Here is a 26,334-nt window from a genome sequence, read left to right on the forward strand (position 1 = left end):
CTGCATCTTTCCAATAAAGAGGGAAAAGCCATAAAAATTGTATGCCTTGTGGTGAGATAAGTGCAGTTTAGTGTGTCTATAAAGCATCTGACATCATGTGTTGGAAGTGTTCCTGACATGGAGGAAAAAGCCTTTCTCTCAGCACCCCAACCCCCCCCCTTCGCTCATTCACTTTCTGTCTAAATGGAAAGCTGTGTCGTTTTCATTAGGAACCTCCTACAACAGATGGATTAAATGCTCTCCCTCCATTTTGCTGCATCACAGCTGGGAAGGCTTTCCAGAGCACTCACTAATTATCTGATGAGACTGAGTCGCTTCCACACTGGCATGCCATCAAAGGCAGTCATGTAGGTAGAACATACTAAGTAAAGCACTTCAGAAATGTCTGTTTTATAACATCGAACATAATGGAAACTCAATATTGGGTTACAAGGAATGCAATTCCTATTTAGCACCTATATGTTCAGAGCTCTTCGGTATTGACTTAAAGCATATATGAGATCAGCCTTGCTCTCATCTGCAATGAGTAAGATTTTGTAAGGATGTAAGTACATCAGGTGCTTAACAGGGGAACCGTCCAGGGTGCTGAGCCATGGAGGCATTGCCAGAGCAATGCCGCTGTCCTTGGTGCTGAATTAGAGAGTTCTGGAGATTCTAGTTCTGGAGATTCTGTATAGTTGTACCATTTTAGTGCATAGTAATGCATCCATATGTACGGTGTAATCAAATGCCTGGATTGCAGTTATGGAGCGATGCTGTAGTTAAAGTAAAACATGCCAAATTGTGGAAGTCTGCAGTATCCTACACAAGCTAGCTTTCAGAAGTAGCCCGCAAGATGGAGATTTATGCAGTACATCCCCAGTTTGAACTTAAGAACCGCAAAACTAATGTACATATTTTCAAAACCAGTGGTGAATTGCATGAATGGTGTCGTCAGTCGTCAAAACGTGCGAAAGTCATCTATAATTACACTGATTTTGGGCTTCTCAGACTGCGCTTGAATGTTTTTTCTTAGGAGGTGTTTTATGCTTTAAAAACAGCTAAATGGAGTGCTTGTCTAAGAGGGTTTTACTTGGCGTTTAGCTGCATTTAGCTTTGCGTAGCCTCTCTCACTCACAGGAGGAAGATGGACTTCCTCTAAGGGCTGCACTGGCCTGAATAAGATTCCTCCTCCTGCAGCAGTGGTGCTTTAGATAAATATGGGGTGTGGATGTACTTTCTAGTGACTGCAGTTTGATTCTGTGTCCAATGATGGTTTGACGTGGTGTAATCCTCTTTTCTTGATCTCTCCTCTCCATCTGCTTGATCCCCACACCCAACCCCCATCACTCCCATCCTCTCCTACTTCATCCCCCTCTCACCCCATCCGATTACACTGTGAATCCTGTCCCAGTGCTCATCAGTGCCGTACACAGTAATCACTTGACCACAGTCCTAACAGTCCTCCACTTCCCTGTCCACCAGCCAGCATTCATAGTCTGTTTGAGTGTTTTGTGGGGTGTGCATTAAAAAAGTAGAGGTCTGGGCCTCTCATGTTCTTAATCCCATGAAGATTGTTATTCCTATGTTAATCTCACTGCAGCTCGGCTGGATGACCTCCTTCCTAGCACACATAGGCTACAGCCAACTTCCCATATTTTGAGAGCATGTACTGAATTCCATGATAAACTTACTTCTTCACTGTTGATAAAGTACAATTCTTTTGACATGTAGTGCTATAAATACATTCCCAGATATTCTACATCCGTAATCTTGGCATTGATCTTTGACCTACTGTATGATGTACAAAAACAATTGCAAAATGCTTTCGCTACCCATAGCACTTAGAAAAATATATATAATTGAGTCACAATTCTCTGCAATTTTTATTTTTTAAGCTTTTTGATTCTGATGGCTTCTGATTTCCCATGGCCTCATGAGATAGCAAAGAGTCCACTCATTCCACTCTTCAGAATCTCAGCGGTATGCAATTTGGGTATTGTTAGCCTAGTATATCATGAATACTGAGAATTTAGACATCCTACTCATTTGACATACTGCTTTTTGCATACTGTTCAACAGGGAAGCAGTGTTGCAGTACTTGAGATTAAAGTCTGTCTTGAGCCTGAGTCCAAGACCATATTTTCTTGGTCTTGGTCTTGTCATGGACTTGGGAGCATTTAATCTTGTTTTAGACTCCACCCTCTTTAGGTCTGTTTTGTCTCGGACTTAACCCTCTTCTGGTCTCTACTTTGACTCAGACTCAACCTGCTCAGATTTCAGCCTGGGCTCAAATGAGCTGTTCTCAACTACAGCATTGCATATCAACACTGCGTATTCACGCAACAATAGTTTTTTTTTTTTTTTTTTTTTTTAAGATTATGGGAAACAGTATGTGGACTGGAACAAAAGAGGTCACAATAGTCTACTCTCATTATGTACACCTGACTGTACCTGTATCTGGCATGCTAGCATGGAGTCAGTTGCTAGCTTTTAAATTTTTTCGTTTGTAAATCTGTATGCATTTTGTAGCTTTAATTATGCATGTGCTGGAGGAAACAACTTCACATACATCAGTTTTGTAAAATTGGAAATGAAAGGGACGGGGGTGTTACGCAGGGCCAGAGGCAAATGGTTCCTTCCGTTAATACTCTGGCAGCTTGCCAACAGAGTAAACACCAGTGCAGTACGCAGTGATAACCGCAGTGCCTGGGACACAGGAAAGGTGGCGTTTTACATAAAACACATGCCTTGCCTTAAGCAGCACTGCTGAATCCAGGTCAGTTCTCAGCTTGGTTCTCACCTGGAAACATTTGCTAAATGATCAACAGCTGTGCTGTCAATGCTGTTTTTGCAAGATGCCCGGCCGACGTGTGGACATGTACAAATAACGCATTACTCCACACATTTCAGCACTTATATTGCTAATGCACATTTTGCACAAAATTGTGTTAGGCTGTTCCATGGAGATATCCTCCTCCCTCGTCCCCTGACTGATGCTGTGGGGGCACTAAGCAGGATTAGAGATGATTGAAATGCTGACGTGAGAGCATCTCTAATGAAGATTCGTCCTCCAGGAAAACAAGGGAAAAGTAGAAAGTTTAAAACAGTTGTTCTTAACTGATTCTACCCAGAAACTAACCAAATAGCTAATAGGCTTATCAGCTTTTAAAGGGAGGAGAGAACACTTTGTATGTCTTTTGTTGTTGATTTTAAAGGTCATCTGATCATCAAATCAAACTCATTGCCATTTTGGAGCAAATACATTGGCCACTTGGGAGAAGCTTTGCAGATTAGGAACTGTAGATGCTTATGTGACTTCCACTTATCCTCAAAAAAAAAAAAAAAAAAAGAGAGAGAGAGAGAGAGAGAGTAAATAAAAATGTTAAATATATACACTGCCCGGCCATTGTCAAGATTCACCAGGATTAAAATTGTGAAAGAATGGTTCAGAGAGCATGAAGAATCATTTTCAATTGGCACCTCTGAGTCCAGACCTTCATTTCATTGAAAGTCTTTGGGATGTGCTTCAGTAGACAGAGTGCTCACCTCTTGTATTGTCAATACAAGATCTTGACCAAAAATTGATGCACCTCTTGATGGAAATAACATCACAACATTTATTTCCATCGAGAAGTGCATAATTTTTTGGTCAAGACCTTGTATTGACAATGCAAGAGGTGAGCACTCTGTAAAGTCTCCTCCAGCACATCTCAAAAACTTACACTGAGGTTAAGGTCAGTGCCAATCCATGTGTGAAAAGATTCTTCATGCTCCCTCCCAACAATTCTTTCACAATTTGAGCCTGATGAATCTTGACATTGTCATCCTGGAATATGGCCATGATACATCTTAATACATGGTTGTTTAAGAAATGAAAAGCTACACACTCCATCAGGGTTAAAAGAACCGTTGCCAAACATGTAACATGCTAGAAAAATAATAATTATTAATAATAATATTATAATAAGTATTTGCCTATTAAAATCCAAACGACAGTGAATATATATATAGACCATAGTCCACACATATACTGTAGTACCGCTCAACATGTCGAAGATTTATTACCGTATTGCTCAAATCCTCATCACTATAACTCACCTCCTAGTCCCAGTGCTCCAATTTCCCCCTAGCAGAGCAAAGAGATAAAACAGAATAGGTTTCTGGGTATGCTCAAAACTGCACATTGTGCGTTTTATCCATTCTGTTTTCTCCTTTCAACAGACCCGTTTTTGAAGCTGGGGTAGAAAATGAACCAGAGAGAGTGTGATTCAGAGGAAAGAGAAAAAGGCAGCGGGCCTCTGGGGCTGATGGGAATATTCATCTGAATGTTTCAAGTTTGCTGATTAACAAATATTTGACTTTTTTCCCTCTTTGTCTCTCCTCCTTTGAGGCATTTCCTCAGTCTGTTTGTTCAGGCAAACACTCAGATTAAGACCATGATGGAAATAAACAGGCTCTGGAATATCTTGTATTGGCTCAGTGTGATAAAGGGACGGAGACTAAACTAGTTTTCACTAAGGACACTCCATATCCAAAATACAACATTGTGAAACCTACCGAGGAAGTTTTCAGTTTAGAACTTTAGAAAGAAAGGTTTTCTCCAGACAGTTTGTTAAAGGCTTTTATGGTGCATGATCCACTGGATCTATATTCTCTCCTTGGTTTATCAATAAAATATAGTGAGAGAGGCCCCTTGTGAGACAAGTAGATGTCAGTAGCACTCTGCACGGAGAACTCTTGGCTTTCTCTTTATCCTTCTCTGAGAAGGAACTTGGCAAACCTGAACATGTGTCATAGTAGACGATTATGTGAAAGATGAAAGGAAAACTTTCAGCCATTCTCAGACTCACTAGGAATGGAAACCAGTGGACAAACCTACTTTTGGCCCTAGTTATTATCAAAGGCTAATGTGCCTGGACCTACAGTTCACAATTCATTAGCATGATGTACTACAATGTATGTACACAATTGTACACATCAATTGTGCATTAATGTACACTAAAATGTAGACAATTCATCAGCATAATGTAAGAATAAAAATTCCCAATATTTATTTAAATAATATTTTAATTAAAATGAGCTGTAAATGCCTAGATCCCCTTGGCAACAGACCGGGAAAATGTAAGTCCATTTCACGCTGTTAAGAGCCTCCAAAAATCAGTCACTGGTGAAACATCTACTGTAAAATAATGCCATAATGTAAAACGTGTTGTGAATGTCATTTCATATTGTCTTTAAATCAGCCAAATGTCAGCGACTTTATAACTCAGTCTCCATTTTTAGCTTCTACATAAAGCATGTAATGATATTAAATAGGACATAAATGGAGCTGGTTGATCATAAAATGTGACCTTAGCAGCGTGCAGTGGCTCTAAATCACTCAATGGTTCTCTGCGTCCAAAGATGGATTTTGAATGGAAATTCTGCTGTGGAATAATGAGCTGTTCACTTCCTCTGTGCTCTGCTGCTGTACTGTAACAAGAAGTGGCATTTTCTCAAACTCCTGTCTATATGTTAACTCTGCTGTCAGAAGGACTCACCCTGTGAGCTACCAACAGCTGTTGGCATTGTCTGTGTTTGTGTGGAGGTTTTCTTGAGGTCATATACTTAGCATTGAGGTCACACACTACTACTTTTTTGCTGGACTTCATTATTATCTTTCAGTGTGTCTCAGTGCACAGTTCTCCAGAGCTCTCTCTTTCTTTGTGTGTAATTGGGTGTGCATGTGTTGGTGAGAAGTGTTGTAGCTATATTTCCTCTTTCAGCCAGTTGAAATGACATTTGATGAGATATCCTGCAGTCTTTCAAACTGAACTCTAAAACAGTTTTTAAGGAATACTACACACACACACACACACACACACACACACACACACAAATTACATTTCTGTCATCGTTACCCACCCTCATGTCATTCTGTTGAATTCTGAAGAAATTCAAAAAAAAAAAAAAAAAAATTGCCTGCTCTTTTCCATATTATAAAAGTGGGTGGGGATTGGTGCTGTCAAGTTAAAAAATAACACAATAAAAGTATCATAAAACAATTTTTTTGAAGACATTTTTTGTGAAGAATCGACCAAAATTTAGTTTATACTGTTATTCACTGAAAAGTGTTTTGTAGCTCACAAATCCAGTATGGTACCATTAGACACTGTGCCAGTTTTGACACCGTTGATTACACTGTCTGTGTTCCAAAATCTACACTCTAAGGCCGGTTTTACACCACACATGTAAACAGAGAGTATTTTTTCCGGCATGGCAGGGCGTCGCAGGACCAGAGCAGAAGCGGCAGTGCCGCGATTGTTTCGGCGTCGAATCTATTTTTGCTGCGCTGCTCACGCTGAATTAAAGCCACAGTGCATTATTCTTGATCAAAACTGACCCAATTAACATGATCACCATATGACATTCAGCGCTGTGAAAAAAATCAATAAAATACAAGAAAACATCACTGCCAGGAGTTTTTGCCCAAACTTCAAAGGCCTGTTTAAATGATTAAATCTAGAGGCATTTCTTTACTTTAAGATTACTTTTATCATGTAAACTAACTATATACAGCATGTTATATGCATATGTGTGTGGGACAGAGAGGAACACAGTCACATTGCTGCAGAGTACGCTGCCCATCATAAATCAAAGCACATGGCAGACAGTGGTCGGAGGAGAACACCGGAAAATGTGACAGAATGTACGATACTCTTCTTTATTTGCAGTACACACTAGCTGCAGTTCAGCTGTGCGTGACAAACGTTGCCAGTGTGAAAGCACAGTGGGCGCGTGCTGCTCCCGGTCTGCAAATGCACAGCTTCTGTACTGTCTCAGCACTGATTGCACATCCAGTGTGAAACAGGCATAAGAAAGGCCTGTGCACAATGTACTGTGTTAATATGATTTAATTATTATTATTATTTTTTTCATAGGTATTTTTCTTATATTTTGAAATACACATTTCACTGGGTTGTGTTTAAGGTTAAGAGAAATGTCCATAAACTTAACAGAAAAGGCACTGGTACTCTTACAGTGTACATGTAATGTGCAAGCTTACTGACTATACAGTCTACATAGGCACTTGTGTTCAAAGACAATGGAACCTCAAATGGAAATGGAAAAACAGATGCGCTCCGGCTTTCAAGAAAACCTTCTTGGCCTCCCAACCTTACAGCAAAATCACATGACTCTGCTAGCTGCTCCACATCCACTTCATACCACTCGCATATATTTATTTGATCATTGAACATAAACAGAAGTTCAACTGTACTTGCTTGACATGCATGAACAAACCTCATTGGTTCTCGCAGAAGCTCTAAAGTGCTGGCGTAAAACACGAGAATGAACCTCATTGGTTCTCGCGCATCAAGCAAGCATACTCGAGCTTCTGTTTACCAAAATTGAATGATGTAAATATTGTTTGCTGATCAGTGTTTATATTAAATCTGTTCATCATATAAAGCATTTGCGTCTCTTCTGAAGACTTGGATTAAACTGCTCGATTCATATGGATTTATTTTACAATTTCTTTATGAACGTTTTAAAGTCTCAGAATGTTGGGTGAATAGACTTGAGACTGGAGAGACATCTCAGATTTCATTGAAAATGTATTTGTGTTCCGAAGATAAAATAAAGTCTTATGGGTTTTGAACAACACGAGGGTGAGTAAATGATGACACAATTTCTATTTTTCAGTAAACTAACCGTTTAAGTGCCTATTTTGGACATCCAAGACCAAGTCCTATCTACTTGAATGGGAAATCCTGAAATCTCAGGATTTCAGGATTCCCCAACTGTTTGCGGAACTCACATTTACATAACTTAAGTTTTTCCTTCCACTCAAAAATGGCCATTTACAACATGCTATAATAAATGATCTGTGGGGTATTTTGAGCTGAAACTTCACAGACACCTGAGACTTATATTACATCTTGTAAAAGCGGCAATTAGGTCCCATTTAAAAGTGAAGCATAATTAAAACATTTCAGTATTAAATTACTTTTGCTGTCTCATTTTGAAGGCTGTGGCTTCTAGAGGTTGCATTTGCCGGCTGCATACATCATTTAGGCTGACTGTTTTCAGAAAAGCAGCCCTTATATTCTAAAGTAAGACAGGAATTATAGTTATTTACACCTCAAGAGAAATAACAGTCGATTTCTTCAATGTGCTTTTCTGTATGCTCTCTATACTGTATGCTTTTAAAAATGAGACACCGCCTTTTTTGTCAATGAAAAGTCATCTACTTATTTCCAAAAAAGTTCTTCTGTTTGTTTGAGCATTAGAACACCCCAGCACAACAATAGCAAATGGCATGTGTTTGGGGCAGATGTGTTTGTCTGACCAGATGGGGAAGTGTTTGGGAAACCTTTCTGAATCAGTGATTACTTTTGGTTAGCGGCGCAGAAATTACACAGTTCACCTTTTATTATTCATGCATACATACATATATGACTAACTAACTAACTAACTAACTAACTAAATAAATAAATAAATAAATAAATAAATAAAAGCTCTATAAGATAAAGCATGAGTGAAACAGCATGTATTGAACAAGAGGGCCAAGCAAAAGTCTTGTAGGATCTTCTCTAAATCTGCTGCACACTACTCTTTATTTTCGTATACTCCTCTAAATTTAGAAACCTAGATGAGAGAGAGAGACGCCACACAATGCAGGGCTCTTCTGCCTTTGTAGAGCCCGGAGGTCACTGCGCCCTTTTCAGAAACATGGGGGCAGATACAGCCCACTCCTCATTTGCCATTTGCCCCTTGGAAATAAGAGGGCAGAGTCACGTGTGAACAGCGTGCCAGTCCTCCAGCACTCTGACCTGAGAACAGCTGTGTGTGTACCTCCATATACATCAAATCATTGTTGCAATCGCTTGTGTATGTGAAATGAATACTAAATGCTAATATTTTTGTGTGATGCCAGAAATCACAAACACTGCACTTTGACTTTTCATTTGTACAATACAAACCACAAAAGTAGTGAAGAAAAGTAGAGGTACTCTGCTTGTGCTATAGTAGGCAGTATAGTATATTGTATAACTAGGGCTGGGCGATATGGCAAAAAAATTAAATCTCAAATTTTTTTCAGAACGATTGACCGATTCATTATTTCGATTTCGATTTTTTTTTTTTTTTTTTTTTTTTACTGTTTAAAGGAGCACTCCACTTTTTTTGAAAATAGGCTCATTTTCCAACTCCAGTTGAGTTTTACCATTTTCGAATCCATTCAGCCGATCTCCGGTACCACTTTTAGCATAGCTTAACATAGCTCATTGAATCTGATTAGACCGTTAGCATCTCGCTCAAAAATGACCAAAGAGTTTCAATATTTTTCCTATTTAAAACTTGACTCTTCTGTAGTTACATCGTGTACTAAGACCGACGGAAAATGAAAAGTTGCGATTGGAACTATACTCTCATTCCGGCGTAATAATGAAGGAACTTTGCTGCCGTACCATGGGTGCAGCAGGCGCAATGATATTATGCAGCGTCTCTCACAAATGTCTCCATGGTTGCAAGGCACGCTCCCTGTGCAAGCAGGGGGTCACAGGCGCTGTGTAATATCATTGCGCCTGCTGCACCCATGGTACGGCAGCAAAGGTCCTTGATTATTATGCCGGAATTAGAGTATAGTACACAATGTAACTACAGAAGAGTCAAGAGTCAATAATTAAGATTATTTTTTTCTGAAACAGTTTAACTCTGAGATCTTGTCATATTTTATTACCATTTTTATTCCCAGAAATTGCGAAAGCACTTTTTTAGTCATAGTCATCATAAAGATAACTATAAATACCTTAAATAAACATGTTTATGAAAAAAAAAAAAAAAAAAACTGCTTTTGAGTTTAAATCACATCTTAAAACTTTAATCTGTTATGAGTTCTTTTAATTGTGTTGTATAAATAAAGTGACATTGGCATTTAAATTGGCATAACAATAATACTAATAAATTAAAATATATATTAAAAGGCTGAATGCATTTTTTTTAACCATCACTGATTGAAAGGGTGGCCCCATGATTAACCTTGGATAAAGAGTCCAGGTGCTCTGAGTAGTGATGAATTATGACCAATTCAAAGGTCACCCCTTGTGTGGGAACCTCTGAACTTTCAGTTAGCAGCTGAGATCTTTAAAGGGATAATTCACCTAAAAACACACAATAAGATTTCAGCTAGAATATATCATGCAGCATAATAATCATATTTGATGTTTAGCATACATTTATGTTGACTGGATTTTAAGCTAATTAGATTTCACAGTGTTTGAAGATAACCAGCATAACACAGTAGAAATACTGTAGAAACCAATTTATAAACAAAATATTATTTTGCTGGTTAGAACAAAAATTTAGATTTGCATCAACATGGTTTAAAACTCATTTTTACATCTCATTAAGAAATTATATAGTATGTTTAATAAGCATTGTTCCTGGAGACAGTTTAAGGACCCCCCAGTGTAGCTGATGTCAGGTTTTACTATCCGTTTGGGTATATTTGGTTCCAAAAGTGTTCCTCACACACACAAGCTCTTCAGTTCTCATCTTTTAATGAGAAGCACCACTGTCATGTTTCCACATCTGCATTAGCGTGCACACATGCACACGCACACACAGTGTTGTGGCCATTGGCGACAACTAGTTCCAGCTGGATTCAAAGCTGCTACGATTTGTCTTTGGAAACACAGCTGTAGATTTTTACGATTCCTCTCTTTAACATTCTTCTACATTCTGGCCTTACTGTTTCCCCTTCCCTGTCACTAACTCTCAGACCGTCAGCTGTAATAAAATGAAACCTGAAGTGAGCATGAAAGAGTCTGCTGAGCTTTAGTTGTTGGTGTTTGTTGTTTGCTCTGCTCACCCATGTGTGCAGGAATGTTACAACATGAATTTGAACACAGTTTTGAATCAACAGCAAACCTGTTTCTGGCCTGCAATTACATGCTGTTAAACTGAGCCTGTTGAATCATCTAGCATGCATGTTACATAACACCCTTTCTGCTTTTGTAATAATTAGTGGTGTTTGCTAAGGGAATCATCACTATTACTGAAGATCATACTTAGGTTTGGTAATTTTGGGAAAAATATCCTGGCAGATAAAATGCTAAACACTGCAGTCTTGATATGTCTTTGTACATTGCTGATGTACACGTCTTTATGCCTTGCAAACCTAAACATGGTTTCGCTATGATGTATGATCTTGTTGTTACAAATTCTTCTGGTTTATATTGTCATCTTTTAGTGAAAAAAAAAAAAAAAATATATATATATATTGTTGATAAAAACATTAAGTTATTGTTTTTTGTTGTGTTGTCAGGTCAAGTATGATTCTGAAATAATACTTTTGCAGTAAGCAACCCCCTGGTGACCAAAACACCATAGCAACTGCATTAAAACATGCACCACCAAAGAACCACTTAGAATACTTTAGTAACAGGCCACCCAGTTTTTGCACAGGCACAACTCGCATTGTCTGATACAAAATTAAATATTTAGTATATATTTGCTATCACACAAGAATAAGATGCAGTTCAGTGATGCAACACTTGTTGGGTTCATTGCATTTACTTTTCTGATGTAAAAACACACCATCTTAATATTCAGACTGAAAGCATCATTAGGGTCTGAGCTACAGTATAGTTCACCCTCCCTCTGTGTTTCCTACCGTCTGGCAGTTTATTTGAGTCCTCTCTGTGTGGTTCCCACATTTACCTGTTAACCTTTAACCTTGTCCAGCATGGCAGCTTGCTTTAAGGTGATAAATATTCCACTGATTTATTGTCAAGCATGTCTGTGTTTCAGAACACATACTGTTTAGACAGGGAAGAGGGAGAAGAAAACCTTTTTTCAATTTATGCCAAGCATGCACTACAGGACTGAAGCTTTTCATTCTGATCATATTTATTACTAGATTAATAAGTTTAAATACTATTCTACTATTTAAAGGGGACCTATTATGCCTCTTTTTACAAGATGTAATTTAAGTCTCAGGTGTCGCCAGAATGTGTCTGTGAAGTTTCATCTCAAAATACCTCCAGATCATTTATTATACCATGTTGTAAATACCCATTTTTGAGAGCTAGCAAAAACATGCTGTTTCCGTGCATGTGTCTTTAAATGCAAATGAGCTGCAGCTCCCCACCCCCTATCCATCCAGCATAGCGCTTCCTGCATTCACAGCTCCAAAATCGGATACTCTGCCAACTACTAACAAGACATCTGCTTGCTTTTGATTATCATCTATATCGCGATCACGGGACATTGCAGTTCTTCTTCATCATGAAAGTTTATTATCTGCATGCATTTTAAAGCTATATCAGTTTAAACTTATAATTTATCATTTTCTGAGCACACACATCACATACACAGAAAGCTGGCTGTCAGACGGCTTCTCTTTCACGTTTTTTTGTGCTTAAACTGTCAAATGCACACAAGGTTGTCAAAAACACGCAAAGTTCACATAAACACAGTTGGTTATGACCATGAATGTAAACAGCAGGGACAGAAATCACATTAGATCTGTGGCGCATTCCTTTCAAAAATAAAAATAATCCACTGCGTCTTATGCGGCTCAGATGTCAGGAATAAATGAAGACTGTTATGTTCACCAGTCATTCTTGTCACTACAGCTGCTCCGCCGTCGAGACAATGGCGGACTGTGTACAGCTCACTCAGGGCGGGGCCTATGCTATTACGGCAGTGTCCATTAACAGTCATTGGCGGGGCCTGTACAAAGTGACATCACGTTGTACAGAATCTGTGAACGGCTTGTTCTGAGACAATGCTTATGATTTTTTGGGATTAAAAAAAAAGGGGTGAATGGATCTTTATCATTATAGGGTGGTTGTGTACACACACTGCCAACACATTTATGTTCAAACACCATGTAAAAGTCCATTTTGCATAAATAGGTCCCTTTTAAATTCTTAATTCTTCCCCTATGTTCAAGAGCAGAGAACAAAAAATGTAATTCCTTCCAGCTTTTTATATATTCATATGTGATTTCGGCAGATAACCAATATGGTTATATGTGCATCCTTTACATCCAGCAAAATTCTAACAAAAACAAAAGTGATGTTTGAAGTTTGAAGTTTATCCAGGAAAAAAAAATAAAAAAAAAAAGAAGGGAAAAAAAAATAAAACACTGATTCAAGAAATTATGTTGTATCTTTTTTAAAGAGGACCTATTATGTAAAATTCACTTTTACATGGTGTTTGAACATAAATGTGTCAGCAACACAACCATCCTATAATGGTAGAAATCCACCTACTCCTTTTTTTTATATTCCCAAAAAATCATAAACAGTGTCTCAAAATGAGTCGTTTGCATTTTCTATATTATGATGTCACAATGTAACAGGCCTCACCCAAAACTGGTGACGGAATCTGCCCTAATAGCTTAGAATCATTAGCTCCTCCCCTGAGTGAGCTGTACATAGTACATCATGTATGAACATCTGGTTGAAACCAAAGACCTTGAAAGGGACTTTGGTGGAAACACAAGAACCTCTCAGCAACATGATAAACAATCTTAATGTTCTGTTGTTGACTGCATCAGTGAGCACAGAACACATTTTTGCATTCTACTACGCAAATATATAGGCTACTATGCAAATATTACAAAAAATGTCCCAATCAACCTGAATTCGTCCTATGTGTTTGACCTTTGCGCTCACGTCAGGAAACAGCATTCTAAAAATACAGCGCTCAAGTTAAAGAATAGGAGAAAAAACACATTTTTTTCTCTAGCTCCATTATTTTTAATTTGTGATTTCTCCATTCTAAACGTTTTGCCAGTTTTGTGTTCAATAGATATTTTATTTTACTGGCAATTAACACAAACATACTGCACACAGATTACAAATGGTCGGCTATTTCAAACCAATGCAAAATTTGTTTTAGCGGCATATCTCACAAGAGCGCACACCAGAATAAGTAATGTGATTGATGCACACTGCAAGTTAGCTATGATATGGGGTTTTTGTCACAGATTTAAAACATGAAAGGGCGACGAGCTTCAGCATTTGGCTTTAGTAGCGTCCTTGTCAGTGAATGGAAGTGTTTGGATGGAAGGAGACAGGACAAAAACAAAGGGGCTGCTAGGATAGACACCGCTCACGTCTCTGCCTTGCTGCTGACAGCAGAGATAATGGCCAATAAGGCAGTGCGCAGTTCTAGATGAGTGATTGGCTCTCAGTACTGTCAGTCATGCTCCAGGGAGCTCTGCTTTACCATCAAGGCCAGGAGGGGGAGGGGGGAGGGGGGAGGGTGATGGGGTGGGGGGGGGGTTGACAGAGACAGTCAGAGAGGAAGAGCTAGAAGCTGCAGGGAAGGTTTGGTCTGATGCAGTGGCATGAGATGGACTTCTGCATAATCCAGTGTAAATGCATGTTCCATTTGTTGTTTACATGGTTATTCTTAACATCTGAGCATTTCAAACTCATATTTGCGAGTCAGCCAGTTCTACTACTTCTACCACAGGCAGTGCGCCAAATGACTCTTACCAAGAGCAGGCGGCACTGAATGAGTTGAAAGGAGCTGTTCACACAAGATGCATTCTTGCATTCAAAAACAGCTAGAGGAGCAGAGCAGAATGGAACAAAGTATGTGTGTTATGTGCTTTTAACTCTTTTTAATTTGACAGTTGCAGTAAAAAAAGGCTACACTGATGATACCATGAAGTAGATGCTGTGCACAAATATTTGTAACAGTAATGCTGTCTTCGAAGTTCAGAGCGATGATTATCCTGCCAGTCCAAGAACTGCTTGCATGGAAGCACATAATTTTCTCCTATGCTTTTCTTATCAAGGATTATTTATTTATTTGAGGAAATAAACACCACTGGTCTGATGTTGTAGAGTTGAATTTAGGAGTTTTTGCAGTAGGCAGTGATGTCTTTTTCCAGCCTGAAGTAGCATTGCATTGGTTGCAGACTCTCGTGCTGGTAGAATTTTAATTTGACTTCACAAAATATGCTAGCATCATCAGCCCTCTTGACCTTAAGTAATATTTTACAGCGACACTAAGTGGGAAGACTATGGTTTGGACTGAACATGATAAATTATGTAAGAGTGACTACAGATTCATCTTTCGCATGAATTGCTGCTACAACACATTCATGTTTCAATGCTTTACTACTTTAGACTATCCTGTTCGAGGTTTGGTCATCACTGAATCTTAAGGATAGTGTGTTAACGGCCTGAAATTGGTAATCGCTTTGCTATCAGTCTTACACCGAGCTTGACCGTCCCTGCATGACACCCAGGTCTCTGCATCACTGCCTCTTTCGATAGGATTAGACTCCAGGGACCCTTGCACATCAAAACCCTTCCCCTGTCAGACGTACGTTCATCATTCACCCTGCAAACCACCACCCCAACACCTGTCGAATGGCAGAGCTCAGCTGGACAGGTGGGCCGCCTGCCTCTAACCAACCAAATGACAGTGAGGTGATGAGCTATCGGAACGAAATGCTGCACTAAATGAACCACTGCAATAATATGACATCAGAGCTTAACACCATAAAGGGTATCTCTCTGATATTGTTTGTCTTCTTAAAGGGGAAGTGGGGTTTTTTTTGTTGTTGTTTTGCTTTGTTTTTTTGTTTGTTTTTTAAATTTTAAATGATCATTTCACCCAAAAGTGAAAATCACTGACTCACTCTCAAGTCAATCCAAGCCGGTTTGGCTTTCTTTTATCCATGGAAAACAAAAAGAAGACTGAAATATCAATATGTTTGATCCTTAAGCAGTGTAGCATGTTTCAATTCACAGGGAATGCATAAACTGATAAAATACCTTGAATGCAATGTAAGTTTATTTGGATAAAAAGCATAAACCAGATGCAATGTTATATTGTTGCAAAATGATGATTCAATAAAATTCTGATTATTAACTAGATTTAAAACTAGATTTATGTAGAATATTTTATATATTATATATTATGTTTAATAGAATATGTCATTTTAAATGCAGACCCCAAAGACCTCCCACCCACTGTTCTTGTGTATTCTCACACTAAGTGGAGCCCTTCACACAACACCAGAGATGTTACCAGTTTGTTTACGGTTGAATTTGACAGAAAAAATCACAGCCAACATCATTTCTTCCTGCCTCTACACATCTCGTTTTCTACTAAGGCTGCATTAGCTGGCAGGTTGTACCATCACCCTTGAGACCTGCCCACTCTCATTCACAGCACACCATTTCTGCACATGACTGATTCTAAGCTCGCCTTTTCCGGTCCTGATTCATCAGCATGTAGGAGGCTTCCAGAATCGCTTCCCACTCTTAAGTTGTGCTCCGGCATTGTCGTGCAGAAATTAGCCTTCTATTTTTAGTCTGATATCTGCAGTGCTTGTGTTAGAGGATGCTGGATGCAGTTCGGAGGCACGGTGGGGCACGTTACACCGCTGGCTGCTGCCACTGCGGATTCTTCACGCCACATTACCGAAGCCAGTAGCGGGCCTGCTTCCTAGATGACTAAATATGAAGTAGCATTAAGGGTGCAAAAACAACCCTCCAACAGACTGAAAACACATCCAGACAAAGAGCACATATAGTGTCTAGCTTCAAATGGTGACCCCTTTTGGACGGAATGTGCATTTTGTACAGATTGCCAATAGATGTATCTGTTGAAGCCACAAGATTTCGGCTTGTGTTTAATAGCTGAATAACTACAGTGCCCATAATATTTTTAATTTGAATGTATTCCTGTTTCATGTTGTCACTGTACCAACATTTCAGTAGTTGTACCAATACCAGTCAAATTTAGCGGTTCTCGGTAACAATTTCGGTACCAGAGCCAAACATGTTGAAAATTGTGTCCCATTTTGTCTCGTCCGTTGGTTATCACTGTCAACCATCTCAGTATCTGATTCAATTGCAAATTTAAATGCGGTTGTCAGTCCAGAAACTTGCAATGTAATTAGCAGTATAAAAAAACTAAACTTGCATTAAGTTTATGAATGGGTCAAAACACAGGTGAGATTACTGCAAGGGGAAAGGAAGAATGAGAAATGTTGCAAGCTTGATTCAAACATGTGTACAAACATGTGTACTTTCCACTAGGCCACAAATCAAATACACAAGCAATTAATTTGGCCTCAATGTTCGAGGCTTATCAGGGTGAAAGAGCTCTCCCTGGTGGTAGCAGGGTCATCCCTCTGCAAGGAATGGCTTTAGTGCTGCCAAGCCAAATGTCAGAACTGACGCGGATCAGGGACATGGAAATGAGGTAGTTAATTGCCTCCATTGGATTTTAAAATCAAAGCGCGGTACACTGAGCTGCAAACGGAGCCATAGAGAAAATTGAACTTCCCCAGCAAGTGACAATCAATGTAAAATGAACAGAATGCAAAGCAAGCACTGATTCTTTCTCTTCCACTTTAGCAGATCATTATTCTATTTCAAATACTGCAGGAATGTGTTGTTCTGGCCAGTGAGGAAATTCAACATTGATTTACTGCATCAATAAGCCGATTGTATTCATTAATTTCAACAGGTAATAAAGCTAATATTTGCTTTGCCACTCTGTACTGTAAAATACTGCCATGATTTTACAACATTTAACAGGATTTACTGAAATAAAAAAAGTGTTTATGTAGGACAATAGTGTAAATATTTCAGTTTGAAGTCACTGTTGTAGAGATTAGTGTTCCTTTTGGCTGTTAACTAATTTACTTTTAATTATCTCCCGGCCATTGTTACAGAACACAATCTATTATTTAAAACATTTTCGATACATCATTTTGTTATATTTTTCTTTAAATAAGGAATTGAATGCTTTGCAAATTAATGCATGAACACACTAATGAGGAAAAAAAAAAAAAAAAAACTCTAGTTACAGATTTCTGTACATTATATATTGTCTAAAATTGCTGATTAATTTTTAAGCCATGATTCCCAGCTGCATGCTGACGTATCTCAATGGAAATAACTTGTGTAAGAGCTCTCAGAGTAAGTGACATCGGATCAGGCCCTCTGAAGATAACCCTGATAAGACTGAGTTGAGATGTAACTGTGATACAGCATTTCCAAAGAGACTCTGTCCCTCCTAAAGACCCTGTGAGATCACATGAGATCAGACGTTAATAGAGACTGCTGTGGTAAATCAGCAAGTTACTGATACCTGTGTTGACCCATCAAAGCTGTGGGAAATCTAACATCACCTTATGATAATATTGAGTGTTTATTTTAGCATCTCTGAGTGCAGTCTGAGCAAATATGAAAGAATTAATTTCCCATAACACCTCCAAATCAATAAGTTATTGCTTTTAATATTTATTTTGTGCAACCTTGCATCTCCTGTATGCAGTAATAATTTAGTAAAATAATAATACCCTGTTTCCAAGATATTGGGAATCCATTTATGGGCCTATTTGTAATGTACCACCTCAGAGGAAACATCCCTGATGCCTGTTTGTGTGTTTGTTGCTAAGTACCTGCAATTTTATGAGTTATTTGTTAGCGTTTCTCTTAATCTCAATGGAAGTTGTTTCATGGACCAACAAATTTGACCATGCGACTGATTACTTTATTAGAACTTGCCACAGAAAGGGGTGAACTAGGGGTGAACTTTTTGGAATTGTGCTCTCACTCCAATTTGTCATGTTTAGTAAATCTGGCCCTTAATGCCAAAAATCAGTCACTGGTGAAACGTGTACTATAATATAACGATTAAAAAACAGTTTTGATTACTTTTGACCTGAATGTTCTTTCACAAAGTTCTTTAAATTCATAATCAAGGACAGTTTAACAATTTTTAAAACATTTTTAACAATCGTCCAATTTGTCAGTGATTCAGTATGTTGGCTACTGTAGGCAAATTAGCTAATATTTGACACCAATTGTGCAAATAAGTGTGTCTGTTTAATGCCATAAGTGGTTGTGAATGTTAACTGTAATTATCTCTTGTGAAACAAGTGAATTTATAATGTTTATTTTTCAGCATTGCAAATAATCTCAGAACATGCAGACTTCATACTTCTTTTTGTGGTTAATGATCTCAGACACTAGTCCATTTTGCATTTGGAATTTGATTCATTGCGCAGCCCTACTTTTGATTTAGCAGTCCAATATTTGTCAAATTCAGCACTAGGTTGTGCAGTACAGTGATTTTACCGAAGGTTAAAGGGTATTCTTAGGCTTAATACAAAGGAAGTGTGAATTTGTGGTGACATCCAATCCAAATTTAAAATCAATTATTTAATTGTTCCTTGACATTGATTTGCATATACTTAGGCGTTCATTATATCATGGCTAAAAACACATCCTTCACAATAAGCTTCTTTTGCCCTCTCCTCTCCATCTCAGTTTTATCTTAAGCTTTCTATTTCTTTTTCCTTTCTCTCTCTGTCTCTGTAACTCCCACAACCCTCTCTTACTCCTCTGCTTGCTTCCCATCCTGTTTTCACTTGTTCTCTCTCCTCCCTTTCCTTTCTGTCCCTGTAATTTGCTCAGAGGGGAGCTGACAGTGAGTTCTGATACATCCTTTGGCAAGCTGAAATTCTAGGGGAAGAGAACAGTTAGCATGAAAGAAACAAGCCCTCGCAGATTTATGAAGACATTCGCCATTGTTCTTCCTTTACTGCAGGGTAATTTGCAAATAGCAATGTCACACTTCAAATGTTGGATACGGAAACAAATGTCCTCTGCCAAGAGGCACTAGGACTCAAATCATGAAAAAGCGCTAGAGGCCCCATCAGCAGGACATTTGGAGATGGAATGTAAGGAAAAGTTCCAGAAAGGTTGTCTCTTAGGCCGCATTTACACTGCAGGTCTTGATGATCAATTCCAATTTTGTGACTATATCCAATTTTTGCTTACATTTCTTTTAAAAGTGACCTGCATCCGATGTCTTCTTTTGCACTTGACGAAACGAACCAAAAATAGCATATATGACATCACAAATCAATTTCAATGGTACATTGAGTTTAATTTATTCACATGGAATTCATAGGGAAACCTTTTTAATGCAATAGTTACATCCGTAAATCAAAATAATACAAATTCTTCACAACAGTTCTCCGCTGGAAGCGTGTGAGTGGAATAATACTCGAGTAGATATTTGTTAAACATGTCACAGCTTCTGGGTTCGAATTCGCCGTCGTATACTAGGTTTTTTTACTCATTAAAACAAAATGCGTTCATCAGTGATTGAATATCAAGGCCAGGTACAAGTTTGTGTGCTTTTTATTTTGTGGTTTCAATGAAACGACTGGGTAGAGTCTCCACAACGGGGCTGAAGAGCACGAGCCATCGTCACTGACAACAGCGGCAACGAGCACTCAGTGTAATTTCAAGAGCAACACATTTCAATGTCAGATCGCCTTTTATTTAACACAAACGAACAAAATTAATACTCTGCCAGTCAACTAGAGATGTTTCGTTTGTTATAAGTATGTCTGTACTATGAAATATTAAAAAAAAACCTCACTTTTCAATGATGCAGGAGTCACATTTACAGGAGAATATCCGATCTGTCCGCATACACACCAGGCGCAAACGCACGTATCTGATTCAGATCTGATTTATTTCCACATATGAATGAGGCCTGAAACCGATCTGTGAATATTGGAATCCATGCACTTTTTTCCTGCTTACACGGTCATGGCTCATATCCGATCTGTGCCACATGGGAGGAAAAAATCGGAATTGGGTCACTTGAACCATGCAGTGTAAATGGGGCCTTAAAGGGTTACATCAAACACATCAATGTAGCACTCTCCGATTCCTTAATTCAGACAAGATGTGAGGTGAAAATGAAGAGTCTTTGGTAAGGTTCACCAACTTGCTGCTTCACCTTAGCGCTCTGACAAAGCTCCCAAAATCCCACTCTGTCTCCCTCTAACTCAGAAAGCCACTTCATGGAAATCTTGGTTTTAACACTGACATAACTTTCTCAGAATGATCATTTGTATTGTTTATTATTACTGTAATCACTATTGTTTACTTTAATGCATCTTTTATGATTATGATGGTTCTTTTTTTCTGAATGACTAATTCAATGACTGTTCCATCTCTTGACATGACCAACATCCCTGTTAGTTTCACAGATGTACCCAATCAACATTGAATTCTTTTGTTTTTTTGTCTTGCTTGTTTTCAGCACGCGAGGAGAATGTGGCGACTTTCCGGGGTTCGGAATACTTCTGCTATGACTTGTCACAGAATCCCATCCAGAGTAGCAGTGATGAGATCACTCTGTCCTTCAAAACTTGGCAACGCAACGGTCTCATCCTCCACACGGGCAAGTCAGCTGACTACGTTAACCTAGCGCTGAAGGACGGCGCCGTTTCATTGGTCATCAACCTGGGCTCAGGGGCCTTCGAGGCTATCGTTGAGCCTGTCAATGGAAAGTTCAATGACAACGCCTGGCATGACATCAAAGTGACACGCAACCTGAGACAGGTAATCACGAGACGACGGCCATTCTTGAGACTACTCACAGCTAGCTGGAGAACTAGTTCATGTTTTAGCTCAAATGTATTTATGTTGCATTTGGTTCTAAATCAGATAATCCTTTTGGAACTGTCACTACTTAATTAAGACATAATTTAGTTGCATTGTAATTTGTTAACTAGTTTCCTAGTTTACTTCTTTTCTTCCTGTGTTTTCAAATCTCGAAGTCTTTTATCTCTGTTACTTGACGTGGTTTAACACTTAAGGGCTTCAGAAAACTCAAAGCTTGACTTCAAATCCTTTCAGTCTATGCTCTGGAGCTCTACAAGTGTCAGCAAACTTTCAAAGTTTTAGCTTAGAAATCACCTTGAAACTCTTTAGACAGTGGTCGACACTTAGTTTTGATACATTTACACATGGTACGCAGCTACAAATAGCTTTGCAGTGAATCTTAAATACATTTCTTCACTCAAGAGACTATGAGCCTCATTTATAAAGACACACCTAATCATTTTAAATGTGAACATACCAGAATTTCAATTTGAAATATTTCCATAAAACTTTCAAAAAATGAGCTTTTAATTTTAGTTGTTTCATCTGGCCACTTAGGACACAATGTAATACATGCTCATTCTTTTTATGCTATTCCCTTCTGCAAAGTATTTCTAATATTACACAAAAATCGTCCTCATCGTTGCTCTTAAAATGTTTGAGCAGAATCAGAGATGCTTTACAGTGTGGCCTTCTCATTCCAAACATTCAGTTTATTGGACAGATTTGTTGTCAATGTTCTTGCCATATGGCAACAGTTATGTTGTCAGAACAACGTCTATGGTTTTACACAGCTCATAGTTCATATTGTTTGGCCATTTGAGGAAATTATTTTGGTCATCTTACAAATAAAATCAGAAATGGTACTCAGGGAGTAGCATTTTATACATTGTATGTTAACATAATAACTAATGAAAATAAATAGTAATAATTAGGGTATTAAATGTACATATAATAATACTAGAATTATTGTGTTAACATTTAATATTTTTAATAACTTAACAATGTTAGGTAAGTTTTCCTTTTTAAAATAAATAGCCTTTTTCAGTCAGATTTGTTTCTGACTTCCATGTTTCTGAAATCCATGGAATTCTAGATGGAATTGGATAGTATGTGAGTTTTATAAGTGATGCCCCTAGTGATCTCTTGTACATGAAGCCTTTGATAAATCAGCATCAGTAAGAGTGTTTGTATCTGCTGGCCAGCTGTATGTTTATGGATTCAGTGCGAGTCATCAGTGAGATCATGCTTGATTTGTCTGGCTGACCTTAAACTTCACTGACAGGTGAGGCAGATTTATTTGGAGTGAAAATATGATGAGGGCTTGACAAGTAAGTGCTTTTTTTCATGTCACTACTTTGTTCAGACTGGTAAAAGATATAGCACAACCCTCGTGGGATGTTTTCAGACTAGTGTACGAGCTGACAGACTGAAGGAGTGCTCTCTCTCTCTCTCTCTCTCTCTCTCTCTCTCTCTCTCTTTCTATATATAAATATATATATCTTTCTCTCATACATTGTTGCTGTTTTAAAAACTGGTGGGGACAGTTGAGAGAGAGTGCACATACAATCTAGTTTTGATGTCACTAAATGGTGCACCCTTTAGTCATGAATGTTATTTAGATTATATGTTAAATTATCTGTTATCACTGTTAAGAAAAAAATGTTTTTTTTTTGTTCACATTTTTTTGTAAATTAATTTTGTAAATGTAATGTAACTATTTCACAAAGCAAAGTAGACAAATAGACAAATAGAAAATCAAATATAAACAATAACATTATGATTAGAAATGTTTTTCAGACAATCTCAATACCACACAGAGTTGCTGTGTTTTGAAGTTCTTGTAACATAGCGATTTGAGGGGAGCAATCATTCTTCCAGATCACTTTGAGGACACAAATTAAGTTACAAAATATTTACTTTGATAAAATTTATTTCTGCTTTAGCTACTGTCAGCCCAATTTGTTTGAATTTTGTGTTGTGATTTCATTAGAATGTATAGCGTGCCAAAAAAAAAACTAGATATTTTCTAAATCGACTAGCCACTTATGAGATTCTTAAGGGGCATTCACATCGGACAGATTCTTGGAGATGCATTTTCAAAAGTTAAACTATTTTTAACTTGAAATACCAACTTAAAAAGTTAACAATCATGGTGTAATCCTCAAAAAACCCATGATGCAATGGCGTGAAATACTAAAGGTGTAGAGTGGCTTTTATCATACTAAAGCGTATAACAGCTAAAGGAGAGCACACCATCAGCATTCTAATTAAAGCACTGCCACTAAAATCTAGTCAACAATCTACCTAACTAGTTGTCTAGTCGCTTCTTTGACGACTAGTCATATAGTCAACCATAGTAACCCATCTCTATTGGACATTTGTGTGCTCTCATTATACTCCTCCTCTTTTCTCTCTTTCACTTCCTGTTTCTCACATCTTTGGAAGAGACTGTTTTTTGAGACTAACAATATTCATTCATGGGATCATTTTTATTACTAACCTGTTTCTAACCAAACTAATGTACTAACACCCTGAATCTTCATCATTAATTTCTTTCTCTTTTAATTTCGTCCATTTATTAACAACCGTTCTGTTCACTATTGTTTTGATTTCCTTTCTTCCCCCTTCTTCCTGAAAGCACTCAGGCATTGGACACGCTATGGTAAACAAACTACATTGTCTGGTAGATATCATTCTTATTGTCCTTTTTTGGTTTGCCGTGTGTCCCTCTCCCTTTCTTTCTTTTTCTTTGAGTTTCATTCTAGACACTCTTTTCAAAAAATGAGGAAATGGGTTTGTATTACCAGGACTTTTCACATTTACCCCTTCCCCCCCTCTCCTCTCAAACTTACCTCCCTTCTTTTACAGTTTTTTATTTATTTATTTATTTATTTATTTATTTATTTTTTATCAGGCTGGCTTTTACGTCCTCACGTTAACGTTACGTAGAGATTCACATCCTCACTGGGACTCTCACAGGAACTAGTAAAGTGTTTTTTCTCCCCACACCAAGCCTCCACATTTTTTGCGAGGACTGTCGGCAATAACTGACAGAGGATTTCCAAGAATGTCCACAAGGGAAATTTCCACCTTGCAGAGCCTCCCAAAAAGAAACAAACACACAAGAGAAACCTAAGAACTCTGGGAACTCTGGCAGTTGATACCTCCATACCACTCATGGCATGTCCTCATCTCCACCATCACATTCAGCCTCATCTATCACCACAACTAACACTACATTCAATTTATCACTCCACTTCCACCCAAGTCCCCTGCGTGTGTATTCTGCATGTTGTTTTCTGTGCCGTGTGTCTTGTTGCATGGCCTTCCTGCTTCTTTTTTTTAAGTTCTGCATGGGTGCTTGCTGATTGGCTGTTGTGGCTTTGCTCCTCCCCCTTTCCACTGAACCAATGAATCATTTATCCTTCTCATGTTTATTCAGTATGATCTCTTGAAAAAGGATAAAACATTTGATTTTCCCAGTGATTAATGCCTTCCTTTAATGCATGCATTTTCCAGTTTCGGTATGTGTCTGAATGTGTGTTTATGTGTATGATTGAACATGTGATACAAAGTAGTTTATCCCCCCAAAAGTAAAACAAGTACAAATAATTTGTCCTTGGTTTTAACATTTACTAACCCTAAATTAGTAATATTCCAAACCAGATAAGAATTCATTTTCTTAACCCATCAAAGATGAAGAAAATATTCATCAGCAATATTTTCTTTACCTGTCCCGTGAACCTATACTAAACTATCACCAATAAAGCTTAACCAGACCAATGGACCAGAGTATTAGCAATAAGCAGCCCGTAATGAGGGCAAATCCGAACAGGATAGACCATAACAAACAATCAAAAATATCTTGAGAAAGGTTATCGCTCAGGTTAAAAGCACATCTTCGAATGAGTTTCTAACTTGTTGTCTTTCTATATTGTCATCATTTAACAGGTTACTATATCAGTGGATGGTATACTGACCACCACAGGATACACTCAGGAGGATTACACTATGCTGGGCTCAGATGATTTCTTCTATGTGGGGGGAAGCCCAAGCACTGCCGACTTGCCTGGATCTCCCGTCAGCAATAATTTCATGGGCTGCCTGAAAGAGGTGGGTCCTATAAGATATGCATAATTGTGAGTGCACGCACGAACGCACATATGCACACTGTATAAATGATACCATAAAAAAGCCTTTCGGGATATTATTGCCTTTAATTTGATTCAGAGGCCCTAAAAAGTTTTTGTACTTTATGAATTTCATTGCATTAGACAAGAAAATATCAAACATGGCTTCTGCACACAAATTATGCTTTAGCAGAAATAACCTCACTTTTGCATTTGCTTTTAATCAACTGAGGCCAGTTGCATAAACATAGCCATTATGTTAAAACAGTGTATATCATAAAACAGACACCATAAATTGAAACTAAACCCTTAGAACTTTAAAAAAGATGTATAATTTGTTAAAGGTGACCTATTATGCCCCTTTTTACAAGTTGTAATATAAGTCACAGGTGTCCCCAGAAAATGTCTGTGAAGTTTCAGCTCAAAATACCTCATGGATTTTTTATTATACCACGTTTTAATTGCCTATTTTTGGGTGGGAGAAAAAATGTGCTAATTTGGTGTGCACCTTTAAAAGCAAATGAGCTCGTGCTCCCCGCCCCCAAGCCCGCTATTCCAGTACACTGAGGCATTACTAAACAGGAGAAGCTTACACAGCAAAAATAACTCTCAAAATGGATCATTACAAACTGCAACATGTTAACGAAACACATTCAGAAAGACAATTTGCAAACATCACAAAATATATATGAAATTGGATCATGAACAGTTTGTATCGATCCATCTTTGAGAATGAACTTCTGTGCAAATCCTGTGTTTTACTGACCCTTGTGTGC

The 26,334-nt window shown here is 38.1% G+C and overlaps 1 protein-coding gene and 1 long non-coding RNA gene across 19 annotated transcripts in view; one reads left to right on the forward strand and one right to left on the reverse strand.

The window, feature by feature from the left end:
• The window catches only part of nrxn3b (neurexin 3b), a 375,053-nt gene that overhangs the window by 68,097 nt on the left and 280,622 nt on the right, over positions 1 to 26,334 (forward strand). For 12 of the 18 annotated variants that reach the window (XM_051875968.1, XM_051875950.1, XM_051875962.1 and 9 more), the window contains exons 5-7: positions 21,082 to 21,383; positions 24,067 to 24,090; positions 25,380 to 25,541. In XM_051875968.1, the coding sequence (XP_051731928.1) occupies positions 21,082 to 21,383; positions 24,067 to 24,090; positions 25,380 to 25,541 (488 nt within the window). The remainder of the gene's footprint in view (positions 1 to 21,081; positions 21,384 to 24,066; positions 24,091 to 25,379; positions 25,542 to 26,334) is intronic. The other 6 variants (XM_051875952.1, XM_051875956.1, XM_051875964.1 and 3 more) reach the window with 1 other exon arrangement.
• LOC127502744 (uncharacterized) overlaps positions 1 to 26,334 on the reverse strand; it is a 92,111-nt gene that overhangs the window by 16,785 nt on the left and 48,992 nt on the right. The gene's annotated exons all lie outside the window — the stretch shown is intronic.

This window comes from Ctenopharyngodon idella, chromosome 20 (assembly GCF_019924925.1).
Source record: "Ctenopharyngodon idella isolate HZGC_01 chromosome 20, HZGC01, whole genome shotgun sequence".
In the NCBI taxonomy this organism is placed as follows: domain Eukaryota; kingdom Metazoa; phylum Chordata; class Actinopteri; order Cypriniformes; family Xenocyprididae; genus Ctenopharyngodon; species Ctenopharyngodon idella.